This window comes from Gouania willdenowi, chromosome 6 (assembly GCF_900634775.1).
Source record: "Gouania willdenowi chromosome 6, fGouWil2.1, whole genome shotgun sequence".
In the NCBI taxonomy this organism is placed as follows: domain Eukaryota; kingdom Metazoa; phylum Chordata; class Actinopteri; order Blenniiformes; family Gobiesocidae; genus Gouania; species Gouania willdenowi.
Window position 1 is genome coordinate 46,003,667 of NC_041049.1, and position 15,834 is coordinate 46,019,500.

Below are 15,834 nucleotides of genomic sequence, written 5' to 3' on the forward strand. Positions count from 1 at the left end.
CAGCATGTGCAGACAAGAAAACAAAAAAAAAAAAAAAAATAGCATGAACACCCATGAATACAATTATCCCCAAGCCAAGGTACAAATAGTGATGCAAAGAAATGCTGGACATGAAAACAGACACAAATCCAGATGATGTGCTAACTGAACTGATATATTGTGCATATTCACAGAGATATGGTAGCGTAGACTGGGTCAGAGGGACAGCTGGAAAGACAATCTGACAAAAAACTGCAGATTTTGACAAGCTGTCACTGATGCTTGTGTCTTTTTTCTTTTGCGGTGTATCACTGTGTGAGTCAAACCTAATGTGACTTCTGTTGGAATTGCAAAACGAGTTGTGTAAGACCTCCGAATACGTTACCCGTGGTTCTGCTCGGAGCCGGTTGTGCATTCCTTTGTGACCAGACAAAGCCCTCTTTTCCACAGCGTGGTGCCTGAAGTGATAATAATCTCCGAAAACCTGTGCCGACACAAAAGAGAAGCTCATCAGTTCCCCTGCAGAAAAAAAAGAACTGTCAGAAAATAGGAAAGAGTACGTGTGAGGGGAGTAAAATAATGATAACATGACCGCTGAACTCTGGATTATTCTGTTTTGGCTCTGATTTAATCATAAAAAATGATCAGCTGCTTCAAAGAAATATTAACATAAGTTCAATATCACCCTTGATAATAATGGTATGAATCTTATTTAAAGGTGTGATGTAAAGGCATGACAGATTTATTGATGTTTCCATAACATCAGCATGTTTAATTAGTCAGATTATCAGATTTTTAGGTGAAGGTTAAACCACATACAGGCTCATCACAGCTCCTTGTAAACTCTGTTCATTAGGAACATAATGGTACTCTTTTATGACTGAACAATAAAGAAACCCACACAGTATAAAAAAAGAAGACAAGAACTATCTACCAAGAAAGTTTGAAGGTAAGAATTTTCTTTGAAAGAAATAAAGTAAAGTAAGTAAAGTAAAAGTCTATTTATATAGCACCTTTCAAGAGCAGAAATGCCACAAAGTGCTTCACAATAAGATAAAATAAAACAGTTAATACAAAACAGTCACAATGCAGAAATACAGACAGACTAGCTAAAGGCAAGTCTGAACAGGTAGGTCTTTAGCTGCTTTTTAAAAATGTCCACAGAGGTCAGGGCTCTCAATTCTGGGGGAAGACCGTTCCAAGTTTTGGGGGCCACAATCTCAAAGGTACAGTCATCTTTGGTTTTTAACCAGCTGGTATTGTAAGACCTCAGCAGCTCAGTGGCAAAAGCTGGAGCTTGACCATGCAATGCTCTAAACATAATAAGAAGAACTTTGTACTGGATACGAAAAGTGATGGGGAGCCAGTGTAAAGATTTAAGAATAGGTGTCTCATGAGACCATCTGGATGATCCAGTCAAATAAAATAAAATCCTTGTGAGCTATAATACCTGAAACTGAATAATTAATAACAAAATTATTAACTATCCAAAATGTATCTGGTCATGCTTAAGCTAATAATGTATTGTTATGTTATTAGTGATAGGGTTACATCCAGTGTTGTACTAGTTACTGAAAAAAAGTAACTAGTTACCATTACTAGTTACTTCATCCACAAAGTAACTCAGTTACTATTTTGATTACTTAACCAAAAAGTAATGCTTACTGGAAAAAGTAACTTTTGAGTTACTTAGAATTAAAAAATGCATTATTTATTTTGGGTCATTTGTCTTCATACAGCTTCATATTAGTGCTGTAATAATATAATCATCCACTGTTGATCAACTGCTATAAAACAACCATAAATGATGTGCATATAAAGCACAAAACAACTGCTCCAAAATTAAAACAGTAATTTTTCAGCCTTAACACAGTAATGTAAAGTAAGCTGTGCATATTCCAGGTGCACATTCTGCTGTTGAAAATGCTTATGAAAATAAATGCGGAAAAACAAATTCACAGCATTTTTCTCAGCAACACAATGCTAATAATATCAGGCTAATGAGCTGCTTTGCTGACCTGTCCCTGGATAACAGTCACAGTCCGTTAAAATCCAGTCGCAGCGTTAGCTTAGCTTCACTGATGCATCTTTTGGAGACAAAAATAATGTGCGTATTTCCACTCTGAGAAGCACGTCCTGCTCTCGCATTGACTCGCCATGATTGGCGCACGTGATGTACACAGAAACACGCTGACAATGCTTCTTCTTCTACTGTTTTACTGTGATTGGCACGGCATCCCGCAAAAATATGTAGCGCCACTGTAAACAGGAAGTACACTGCAGCTAGCAAAGTAACGGACAAAAGCACCTTATTGTAACGGTAACAGCGTTATTTCTTTAGAAAAATATTGCGTTACAGTACTAGTTACTGTCAAAAGTGACGTTGGGGCGGTTACAAGTAACACGTTACCGCCCAACACTGGTTACACCACAGAAGAGGTTCAGTTTCAAGTTTTCCACGTCCCTATGCACTTTTCCGTTTTGTAGTCCGTGATGGATGCTGCACTTTTTTTTGTATTGTTGCCAAAAACATGGAAATTGAGGAGTGAATTGTGGTTTGCCTAGGCATTATATTTATATATATATGTATATATATATATATATATATATATATATATATATATATATATATATATATATATGCATAGTATATACACTTCCGGTCAGAAGTTTTAAAACACCACACCTTTTACATTTTTTTTTACTGAAAAGTATCATTCCACTGTAAAATGAAAGCATAGAACAAATAAGCAATTTGAGTTGAAAAAGAAATCATGGAATCAATTCATAGACCAAAATGTATTCTAAGCTTTTGACTCTTCAAAATTGCCACCTTTGGCAGATACTGTAAAACAGCTGAACACACTTGTGGCATTCATTCAAGAAAAGTTGGAACACCTGTAGGAATTTAAAAAAGGCCTATTTGTTTAATTCTGAAATGTACATTATTTTTCAGTTTTGGAAAACCAAACTTTGTACCATTTCAAGCTATTCATTGGATTTGCACTACTTGATTTGCAATAAATAACTGGAAATATTAGGGTGTTCTAAAACTTTTGATCGGTAGTGTATACAATATATATACTGTATATACAGTATATATGCTGTATATAGTGTCCATTATATGCAGTATATATACTGTATATATTGGACACTATGGATAAGAGGCAGAACTAGATAAGCTTTGCTTCATTCTGTCCCTTCTTAAACTACTGTAGATACGTGTAGACATACGTGTGTATGTGTATTTGGTTGATTATTATTGACCCACTGATTTCTGATTTTATATATATATATATATATATATATATGCTTAACATGCATATGCATTCGTACTATCTCAACCCCTGATGGGTTCTATTTTTGTTGTTTATTAATTTCACTTTATTTTAGAGTTTGAGATAAATAAAGATCAAATCAAAGAGTGAACTTCTGTTATTATTTCGCGTTTCATATGCTTCAGATGATTTACAAAAATGGGAGGGCTACACTGAAATCACATGAGATTATATTGTTATAGGGCGATGTTAGCCCCTTTGCTAGACCCTCAGCCACATGTTTAACAGGAAAAATACCATGGAAATGTGTGAAATTGTAACCCTTTGAAGTGTAATGCTTCTGCCATGACGGGTCACCAGGTAAACTCATTACCATTTGTACTAATACACCGACAGCAAAACCTGTCATTGTACCAGAGACTTCCTCAGATTTGAATGCAGTCATAAATAATCTGAACCACTTGTTCATCAGATTAAAGACACTAAAGAGGAAGCCCTGTGTGCATTTTAAATAACATGATAACATGATCACTAGTCAAACCGTAACACGTAGCGCAAGATTGGGAAGGAGACTTGGACAGATTCGTCTGTTTGTCATTTTCTAGACATCCAGTCACCTGTTTTCTGGTACAAAATAACATGTAAAAGTGTGATATTAGCTGCGTTTCCATTACCCGTGGCAATGCACAAAATCTAAATATTGCAAAAAAAAACTAGTAATGGAAACACCTGATTTTCGGAAAATATAGTTAAAAATGTACATTTTCATGAGTTTTTTCAGGTGTTTCGATATTGAAACTTATCACAAAAGCTTACTTTTTCCGCAAGGATATGAAGTACCTGGTCATATGACCACTTCTCTCGCAATTATACGTTGTTGAAATTTTAGAAATATCACTTATTTTGCAAAAAATGGTCATGGAAAAACAGCTATAGTCCCAAAACATGCACGGCAGGCATTTCTGTGTCAAGTTGGGACCTGATTTTAATTAAAAAGCAAATAAAAAAACAACAACAAAAAACTGGTCTGATTGGTTTTGTTCAATTCAGATTGTGCTTCCGTTTTCCACAATCACAAAAAAAAAGAAAAAACAGAAAAAAATCATACCTAATCCCAACATAATCTGCTGACACACCTCTCGCTCTTTAATATCGCGTATCCTGTTGTTTGCTGGAGCATCTCACTCCATCTTCTAAATGTATACAGCCCCATTTCCCTTTTCTTAACATTGTCCCCTGACATTACTGGGGTAAATATCCTACAAAGACTAACCCTGTTGCTTCTACTGTTGTTACCTTTTTTACATTTCATGCTCATAAAACAGCATTTCAATGCAAGTAATAGAGTGAGCCGTCACAAAACGTACAGTCGCGTAATCCTTAGTCGAGTAATGTTCATTTTTAGAACAGCTGACCTGAGAACTAGAAAAAGAACAAAAATGAGGACGCCAACAGAATGATGGGATTTTTCCCATCAATCCCTTTTTCATATTTTTAGCAAACAAAAAAAAAAAAAACTGGGAAGCAGTAAAATTGAACAGCAGTTTAGTTACACTTTGAGCAGGTATACACATGAGAATAACCTCAATTTGAGGAAAAAGCAATGCAATCTGTACAGGAGGACCACTGGGGACTGGTTCACCTTCACAAGCCCAACAGAGCGAAGGAAGAGAGGGAAGCAGAGGAGGAGAGAGATGGGGCTGACAGTGGGGGGAGAGGGTGCTGTAGGTTTGACAGGCAGGATGGATGTGTGTGAGGAGGGAGAAGAGCCGACACAGCAGGAAGGAGGCGTCTCCTGGGGCTGGAGGCTGATTGTGCAGGCAGGCTAACCACGCTGGAGCCTGGAGCACAAAGGTCGAGTTTGCACTTCCAATACAAAGCTTCGAACCAGGCGCTAGCTAGCTTATTCAGTACTTAACGACATAATATTAACATTTATGACCAGTAAGGAAAAAAATCTATTAAAAAGCTTACATTACATTACAATGAAGAAAAAAAAAACAGCAATATATTTTCTAAAGGACAAATTATTGCCATAACAATACCAACAGAGGTGACAAGTAACAAAGTGTAAATACTTTTCTGGTATCTGCACTTAACTTGAGTATTTATTTTTTTGGTGACTTTTTACTTTTACTCTTTACTTTTTTAAACAAACATCTGTACTTTCTACTCCTTACATTTTGAAAATGAGCTCGTTACGTTTAAGACCTTTGAAGATGACGTCCCAACGTAAAAAGACGCAAACCAACAACAGCAAAACTGGAGGAGAAGCTAGCGCTAGTGAACTTGCTAACATGGAGAAACTAGTGCTAGTCAACGTGCTAACATGGAGGAGAAGCTAGTGCTAGTCAACGTGCTAACATGGAGGAGAAGCTAGTGCTAGTCAACGTGCTAACATGGAGGAGAAGCCAGTGCTATTCAACGTGCTAGCATGGAGGAGAAGCTAGTGCTAGTCAACATGCTAACATGGAGGAGAAGCTAGCGCTAGTCAACGTGCTAACATGGAGGAGAAGCTAGTGCTAGTCAACGTGCTAACATGGAGGAGAAGCTAGTGCTAGTCAACGTGCTAACATGGAGAAGAAGCTAGTGCTAGTCAACGTGCTAACATGGAGGAGAAGCTAGTGCCAATCAACGTGCTAACATGGAGAAGAAGCTAGTGCTAGTCAACGTGCTAACATGGAGGAGAAGCTAGTGCCAATCAACGTGCTAACATGGAGGTGAGCGAGCGTCAGACTCAGACCTCAGACAACAGTGAGAGCCAAGAAGTGGATCACCACCCAAGACCATATTTACAAGAACTTTTGAAGATAAGAATGACTCAAGGCGGATGCAGTGTGTTCTTTGCAAGCCGAAAAATCTGATTCTGGCAGTCAAGAAGTCTCCTTCAAATCTAAACATTTTATTTACAAATGTTATCCAAAATAAGTGCTAAATTCTCCAGGTGTTCATTAAGGGTAACAGATTTAATTTATTTCCATGTATCAGTTTTCTACATGTTCTTAAAAAGATTTTTACTTTTTTACTTAAGGACATTTAGTAGCATGTGCATTTTTTTTTTTTAACTTTTACTCAAGTAAGGGAGCAACTTCAATTCTTTCACTTTTATCAGAGTCAATTTTTGTTCAAGTATCTATACTTTTACTTGACTACTGAAGACTAGTACTTCTGCCACCTCTTAATATGAATCAATTAATAAAAGTACATGGTACATAAAACATATAACAATATAAAAACATGTAGCAGTGCAATTTAACCCCATAAAACCACAAGGTAACGTAAAAACAAATATAAAAATAAATCCAGCAAAGAAACGGATTACACTCGTCGAGTTAATAGACAAGTGTGATTTTCTTTTACTGGAATTACGAAGGGAAATGGCAGAAGGGAAACACGAGTGTTTGTATCTGTTGGTTTTGATGGTTTGAAGTCTGAGACGGGAACCTGATGGGAGAAACTCGAATTGGTGGTGTAAACAATGTGAGTTATCTGACATGATGGAGTTATCCATATTCCACACCCGTTTATTGTACAGATCCTGACTAGGTGGAACTCAAGAGGTTATTTTGATGAAGACTCTGACTACCCTCAAAAGGACATTTTTGTTTTTCATGTTTAAAGACTGAAACCAACGGATAAAAGAAAAGGTGAGCACTGACTCAATAAAAGAATGATAAAACATAATTAACATGATTAACTCACTCAGTGCCATTGACGAGATATCTCGTCATTTCAAATCCAAACGCTCAGCACCATTGACGAGAAACTCGTCATTTGCGTTTTTTCACGGGGATTACTAGAAAACACCCTGGCGGAGGTGGGGGGTGTGGAGGTGGGTACAAAATACCCCCAGCCTGTGAGCCAGATAGTAAAATAATAGGTGGCATGGAGTAGATAGCAGCGCACCTTTGGATGAGAGATCATCCATGCTTGGAGCTCAGAGGGAGAAAGGAAAGGCGTTTACGAGACAGAAAATGGCGCTACGTGCAGAGCTGACGTTCCCAGCAGCGCACACTCCGACCAGAGCAAGTGTGGAACTCATGGATAATGTGGCAATTGTGAGATAAAACCATAAAAAAACGGGGTAAGCAGTGACCCTCTGCATGTCCGGGAGGAAGAGGAAGTTATGTGTGTGCAGAATGATGGGAGAGAAAGTTGGAGGAACGCCAAAATACAGTAAGAAATCTATTCAACTCTGACCCAGATAGATAAATAATAATAATTTTGCCATCAAAAGCCTGGTCTGTGTTTTTTTCTTTTAGTTTTATATAAGGAAACGATGTTCAGATGTTAGAGTTGTCACTAAAGCAAAAAAAAAGCTTTAAAGTCACTGACAGGGTTTTTTTTACAAAAAGGCTGTTTTCTCAGCTTTTTGTTCTGAAACTGAAAATTTGTGTAAAACTTGTTCTATTCAACGGCTGATTACAAAAGAATGAAACGAGCCAGAAACAATTTTTTTTGTTGATGAAAGTAGAGGCTTCAATCTTTCAGAATCTGGTGTCAGATTTCAGATAGTCATATTAGAAAATATTCTGTGGGTCTTTAAAATCAGTCAAAATGCTCAAAAACGGCTGGCACTGAGGGGTGTAGAAAATCTGAGAATGGCTGGCACTGAATGAGTTAACAAGAACCTGTCAACCTGGAATTTAACCAGCTTTCTAAGACAGAAGAGGCGTTGCTGGCTTTTCTTATTCACTGCATTCGTGTTGTGCTCAAAAAGTCAGTTTGTTGTCAATAATAGTGCCGAGGTACTTGTAGGTCTCCACCATTTTAATGTTGTGTCCATTAATAATAGATAACAAATGCATGCAGACAAATGTATCATTTTAAGTAACATTTGATAGGTTGTTTTGCACTGATTGTTGATCAGTTTTTGTTAAAAGAAGAGAAAAGAGAAAATGGGAAGGCTACAGTGAGTGTGACTGGTTCAAAGCAGTTACTGGGGGAGAAGGAAAAGCACAGCTGATGACCAGTAGAAAGGCGGATGATCTGTGACAATTTTTTGAAGAAATGGAAACTAATCAGTACAAAGGGCCCCTGATTTTCCTTGATTGTTGAAAATGGAATTCACTAACCCCAACCAGTAGAGGCAGATGGCTGCCACCTCTGAACCTGGTTCTGCTGGGGATTTCTTCCAGTTAAAAGGGGGTTGTTTCTTCCCACTGTCGCTAAATGCTTGTTCATGTGGATCTTGTTGGGTTTTTTCTTTCTTATTATGAATTTTATATTTTGATGAGCGCATTGAGTTGTAAATTGTGCTATACAAATAAAGTTGAATTGAATTGAACTTCCTTAAATGGAAATGGAAATACTGTCATTAGGCTATAAGCTTATATTTAAATTATTATTATTGTTTTTTTTGTTTTTTTTTTCAATATGACAAGGAACATCGTAAACCTCACATCTGTTTTGAGAAAAAAAAAGTCACACATTTACACAAAAACCTTTCTAAACGGGTTGGCAAAGAGATGGAAAAGTCAATTCTGACAGAACATGACGTGATATAACAGATTTCACCTCCTGAAATTGAAATCACCAACATGTTTTGGGACAATGTCACAAATTTATGCAGAATTTCCCATCGTAAAATGAGTGTCCTAATGTGTAGCTACTTTAGCAAACGGACATACATCAAACCTTGTGCAAAATGTTGCCTTTCCACCTATCTTGTGTCGATGGTGCTTTTAATTTGTGGAGAGAATCGGGAATATATGCTCCGAAAAATTTACATTTAAATGACACCTTTATGACATTTCAACAATTGCAAGAAAGGTTTGCTTTTACCAAACAGTCATTTCTTTAGATATCTTCATATTCGAAATTATGTTCATTCCTGTTTGCCACAATATCAGAGGACGAAACTTATCTATTGGATCAGTGTATGAATGCCTAGAACCACAACAGAGGATTTCAGAGTCGACCACTCCATCTACTGCTCAAATTAACGAAAAAGATTTTGGTACCCCTTTATATGACGATATCTGGCAACAAGCTTTACACTAAATAAATACCACCTCCATAAATGCACATCATTGCCTAATCCAATACAAAATTGTACATAGATTACATTACTCAAGAGAGAAAATCAATAAAATGTAACCTCAGAGTTCACCCACGTGTGAAAAATGTACGGTAGAACGAGGTACGTTGCTGCACATAGTTACGTACTGTGTACTAATCGTCAAGGTTTTTGGAATAACATTTGTGATTATTTATCCAATGTACTGAAGGTGAAAATAACCCCAAACCCACTCCTCATAGATTTTGGAATATTTAAAAAGACAGAAACTCTTGGTCATACAGCACGGAGCCTCATATCATGTGCACTAATTCCTGCAAAGAAACTTATTCTGCAACTGTGGAAAGGAAAAGACACCCCTTCTTTAAAAATGTGGGTCACAGAACTCATCGACACACTATATTTAGAGAAAATACGGCAAGCCATAAATGGTAATATGATTGAATATGAAAAGATTTGGCAACCCTTGATATCCTTTCTTAGAGAAAGCTGATATGTGCAGTCTATAAGAGGGTGTGGGAGGAGTGGGCATTTATTTTATTTGTTTAGTTTATTATTTTGCAACAAAGACACAAGTATTTCTAGTGAAAGCTAAAGTTCATGTCCTTTTTCTGTTGTTTGTTTTTGTGCATATTTTTTTTTTTCTTTCTATATTTGACTTTGACTTGAATGGCTTATAGCCTGTTGTAAATCTTTCAATAAATATATTTAAAACAAAAATGTTGCATGGTTTCAGGCAAGTGGATTAGAAGTAAACACAGTTGAGAAATATGAAATTAATAATAGTTAACTCAGTTTAACATGTCAAGCGTTTGGCACAATTTTAAGCAGTTTAAAAGCCTGTAATGACATCTTATTAAGCTGAGGAAATGGAAATCAAACAGAAAAAGGTGAACTGACACAGAAATGCATAACTCTGAAACAGAATAGGGGACATTTAAAAAACGGAAAATGGGAGCCTTTAAGTATATTCCAGTCTTTGTAAGTAACTGGTATTGATTGTTGCTTTTTGGAAATAAAGACACTCAAGGGGCATCTAACAAGTTGCTAAATGTAGCAACAAAGATGCCAAGTTGTCAACTGGTAGGAAACGACAATTTACATGGAAATGGTTTGTGTGTTTCCACATTAACAGTGTTTCCTCTGTCTTGCCTTTCTTCTTGGTGGCTGAAATAATGAAACGGGCTCTGATCTTATCGACACTCAAACAATGTCAGTGTGAAAAGGAAAGATGGTGCACAGTGACATGAAAATTGGGAATGAGATGGAAGACAAAGAAATTGATGAGATCCTCTCTCAGGTTGATTGGGGTGGAGTAGAAAGCTGTACTATGGTGGCTTCCCTGTGAGACAAACCTATGTCTTAGAGTGCTGATGCCCTCATTTAGAACAAGGGACGCCGGGTCAGAGGAAAAAATGAGATTGATGCGTAAATGGTATAATTCAGCCATGATGAATCATACTTTTCCAAAGCCTTTAAAAGAGAAAATCACACGTCGGCCTGGAGAAGGAAAGGGTTAGGTCAAAGAGTGCGAGTCCTAATAATTGAGAGCAGTGTGTGGTGTTAGTCACGCTGCCATTTTACTCCGAGTCACATTATATACACACACTGCCCTTTACATTTACCAGGTTAGTGTCAGAAGTGTTTTTTTCATACTTATCAGGCCTGTTTTATTCAGTTTTTTATATATATATAACCGTCTGTCTAGCTACATGTGTGGTCTTTGTTGTAAAATGAATCTGCTGTATATCGAACAAAAATAAATGAAAAAATGTAAAAGGTAAAACAAAAAATTAAGGAAGTAACATCCTAAAATTGTCCATAGAGTTTTTCAAAACCTGTGTCCTGTGTGAACAGATCTGGAGACAGACTGAAGATTAAACATAATCTATTAATAAAGTAACATTAATAATTTGAAACCTAAACAGCTGTTGAGTAGACCGCTACATACAGTAGGTTTTATCTGTAATTCCCATGAAGTACTATTGAAGGGCCTCTGATTTTGCGTGACCGCGGAAAATGGACTGAACGGAATCCACTTCTGAAAACGGAAATTTTTTAAAACTTTTTTTTCAAACAAAACCAAACTGAAATTACAATGTGACCCGGAAACAGCCTCACATTTAAGTTTTGGGAAAATACCATACATTTACAAATTTGCAATTTGTTTTCGTAAACAGGCGGTCAGAGAGACGCCATATGACAGGCTTAAACTTCTGAAATGGAAATAGTTATTTGACATGGACAAAACTCTCACCGACATGTTCTGGAACCATATGAGACATTTCCACTACATTTTGTAATGTAAAACGGTGGAAAATAAATGTTTGACGTTCCAGCTTTAGCAAGTGGACGTCAAATCTCGCACATCTCAGATCTAAGCACGTGCTTGTTTTGGCTCATTTCTGCTCTCTGTAAATACAAAACAAATACTTTAGCTAAAATACTGTATATGATGTTTCATATTTTGAATCTAAACTTGCCATTTATCTTTTCTGTTACCAATTGTAGGCTTTGACCTTGGCTGACCAGTTTTCTTGCTTTTCCTTTAGTTTTCTTCGCTTGTTATCACACAACGTAAGGATATTGTCTCATGTGGTTAACACGTTTGAATGAAAAGTACTCCATTGAGATGCAGACCCACAGTGAACAGTGCTGAGCAATATTATGAAAAGAAAAAAAAATAGGCAAGAATTGGCCAACCACCATCTGCCGTAGTGGACTTTGCAGAAGTACATCTGTGACTGAGAGTGAATGCCAAGACAGATCACCCGTAGATCAGTGTTATTATGGTAATTAGAATTTTGCATGAGGGAAAAAATAAGATATTCAGCTGGGTCTGTTTTAGGTTGGAGCCTGTGTGTGAGAAAGAAAAACAACTAAGCTCCCTATTTAAAATGACATTATCATGCACAGAGATTTGGCTAATTGGAGTGTCAAGTGCTTCAAGTCTGCGAGATGAAAAAACCTTTGAGAATCTTCATCAAACATGATGTGTTGATGAGTTCACATCAAGCCCGCATTGATTATTTGCATGTCATGTTTGAATATTTTGTTTCATACAAGTCGCTGTATTTTTGGTCTCACATTTCAAAAAGTTTCTTTTTGAAAATCCTCAGTTTGGCACTCCCTATCTATAAAAAGTGTTTGCAAACATCGGGGAGGGGAGGAAACTACTTGCTAGAGTTTTGGGAAAGGAAAGTTGAGGCATTCTTGTCTAATGCAGATTAATATAAAAAAATAATCCTACGAGCATTTTTTATTGGTGAGAGGTCAGGACTGCAGGCAGGATGGTTCAGCTTATTAAACGTCCTGAAATGACAGCAAACGATAAACCACTAATCAGCTGTTACCTATGTTTAGTCTGAGTGGACATTTCCTGTGAGCTTACACTACTAGGGGTCTAAATTATAGAAATGCTTCTTTCTTTTGTTGTTCTTTATTATTTTAATGTTGTTTAAGCTGCAAAATGAAAATACAATATGAGTACTCTCTTCTTCTTCTTCCTTGGTTATTGGCGTGTTGAAACAAACTTGAATAGGTGCATATTGCCACCTACTGTACATGTTTTTTTTCATTACTTTCTTACTTCCTCACTTTCAACAAGCTGGCCCCCAATGTATTAAAGTTTATACACTCCTCAATGTGCTTATGTATACTCCAAAATATGAGTTAAAATAAAATAAAATGGTGGTCTAAACGAGTTTATTCCCGGATAAATAGCAGTGTTTGTGGCTCATGTTCCCAGATAGTAGGGCTGGAATGTATTGCTTTTGTCCCGATTGATTTTATCACAATACTTGGGTGCTGATTTGATACATATTGTGATTCCGATTTATTGTGATTCTACAATTTTTGCGGTTTGACAGTATATATACATCATTTTAATTTCCTTATTTTTCTCATCCAAAAACAAAAGTTAAGTCATATATTTCTTGAAACAGTAAAAAAGTCATAGTTCTGTGAGGTTTTTTTTTCCACCTTCTTCCCAGATCAGATGACAAGAATTATTTATATTTCTCAGAGTAATTTATTCTAAGTTATAGTCACAAGTCAAGTTTTAGCAGACCTGCTGTTCCTGAAAACCAAGCACACACACAGGTGGCTAGCAGAAGGAAGTGTGTCCAGAGATTTGGGAGTTCTACTTTTATCTTCTTGGGCTGGATGAGTGAATAATAATATATATGTTTTTCAAAATAAAAAAATATTCTTGAGAGAAATATAGATTTTTATAGCGTCAAGAAAGAAAAAGAAAGGCATTATATACTGTATACGTTGATAAATACTTTTTCCCTCCCTTACCAGATGGGTCTCCTTTCCACAATACATTTTTGATTCCCAGACAGTGAGCTCTGGAAGTGGTTCTGAGTCCATACAGTGATTTCCAGTAATGAATCACACTTGTCATTCAAACTCATCCCTTATGTACAGTGATTTCTGCTCAGTCACTCAACCCTTTAATGATATTCCATGACTGTAAATCATTACACTTTAAAAAGCGTCTTAACGATTTGAGAACTGGGGTTGTAATGTGTGTGCGCTCATAATAGGTACTAAACACAGTATACTGTAGTCAGCATGAGAGCTTAAAGATCTACCATGCTGATATTGAGTCTGACAAAGCGCTACGTTAAGAGTATTCTCTAAGGATTGGGAAAAATACACCAAGGCAAAACAGCTCTATTGAAAGTGGCATCAATCACAGCCATGAAACCACCACAAAAAAAACCAAAAAAAAAAAAAAACCCTCACAGCAATAGCTTCTTAGATTAAAAAGCAACAATATGCTTTTTCACTTAATCTACGGACATTAGTACACCTGTTCACAACCTACGATACCTTCAATAATGCCATTGAGGGCTTGATTTAAAATGCCTTTGAGGGCACATAAAACATGTGCGCGACACACAATGCTTCTCTGCTCTCGAAGCAGCTTCTGTTAAATGTCTGAGATGGAAATGTCAATGCCACAGCAGAACTTATTGATTGCCACACAGCCCAGCAGGCGGTTTTTTTTTTTTTTGGCTTTCTGCTATGGAAGCTTTCTTTCTTTTTGCTTATTCACATATCGCACACAGTCAAGTTGTTTTCCACTGAGAGTCTGGTTTGCAGCTTCTGGACTCATTAAAGCTGCAGCAGCGGGGCTCATTTTAAAGGGCATCAGTTTATTTCCTCAAGAATAGAGTATGTGGTTAAATTGAGTGTTTTTAAAAAAATCCAAAGTAATTATTTGTTTCCATCTGAACCCTAATAGTGTGGTTGAAATAAAAATATTTAACAAAATTTTTCTATAAAAAACCCATTAAAAGCAATGTTCTTAATATAAATCCAGGGCTTTTCTATAAACAGCTCTAAAATACACACAAGGATCGAGACCAGTAAGACTATATTAATATTCTCTGGGAACAAGACACAATGGGATATGTGAGATAAAACAGATAAATAAAAAGATGTAAGATATATTTACAATAGACATGCATGTATAGTGTTAATGCTTTACCATTGACTATTAATACTGTAAAACTAAACTTACACAAATGGTTGACTTTCTTATGAAGTCAACCATTTGATGGCAAAACTGATTAAAAACACCAAAGCATCTAACAGCCAGCTTTGGCTGTTAGATGAAAATATTTAAAGCATCGGAAATTAAGTTAAATTCCATTTGAAGCATAACATCTTCGGTTGTGATTTTTCAGGAATCAGATAAAGAACTGTGCAGGGAGGGGGACCTTATCAAAGACCAAACACACCACTTTGCAAATGCAGAGCTATGTTATCACACAGTTTAACCTTGCACACAGAAGCAATGTTACAACCAGATAGTATTTCCGAATCAAAGACTTGCCAATGTGTAATGTGGTTCAATTGAACACAGTCGTCACAAGTATATGCACATGCACACAGGAAATCACAAGCAACAGCCTTAGGCAATGGGAGACTTTAAAAAGCCTCTTCAAATGAAGGAATCAAAGAAAACCTACCGGAATTATACTAAATATTTCAGACTGCTTAATGTGTTTATGAGCTGATTTCTAATTTCAATCAGAAATTAATCTGAAAGTGTTTGACTTGTTAAAATTCCCATATCATGCTATTTTTCACCCATCTCCATTTGTTCTAAGAACCCCAAAAACATAGTATTTGAGGTTTATTTTCCCAAATTTGCCTGTTTTCCAGCGTTTTAGCCTCTGAAAAGTCACTTTCTGAGTAACTCTACACAAACAGGCTGATTTGCGGCTTTCTTATGCATATTCATGAGTGGGCGTGTCTATAAATGGGACACTAACTTCCTCCTCCCTGCACTGTGACGTAGGGCCAGAGGACGGCCCGCCCTCCTCCCAATCACTCCGTAGTCGAGCTCATGCTGCTTTATAAACACCAGACAGAGCGTGGGGGCGGGACGTTCACCGGTACATACATAGATTGTAGAAAATATATACAAAGCACTGCGCGAAAGATGCTAAAATGCTCTTCTTCGTCTGTTTATATGTCAATCACGGCAGAGAGCTTCCTGGAGGCGTGGCTTCTCCAGCACAGTGCCGTGCCAAATTTGTC

The 15,834-nt window shown here is 36.9% G+C and overlaps 1 protein-coding gene across 1 annotated transcript in view; it reads right to left on the reverse strand.

Moving 5' to 3' along the window:
* Window positions 1-15,834, reverse strand: part of furinb (furin (paired basic amino acid cleaving enzyme) b) — a 196,648-nt gene that overhangs the window by 114,134 nt on the left and 66,680 nt on the right. The window contains exon 3 of the mRNA XM_028449435.1: window positions 365-463. Within this exon, the coding sequence (XP_028305236.1) occupies window positions 365-463 (99 nt within the window). The remainder of the gene's footprint in view (window positions 1-364; window positions 464-15,834) is intronic.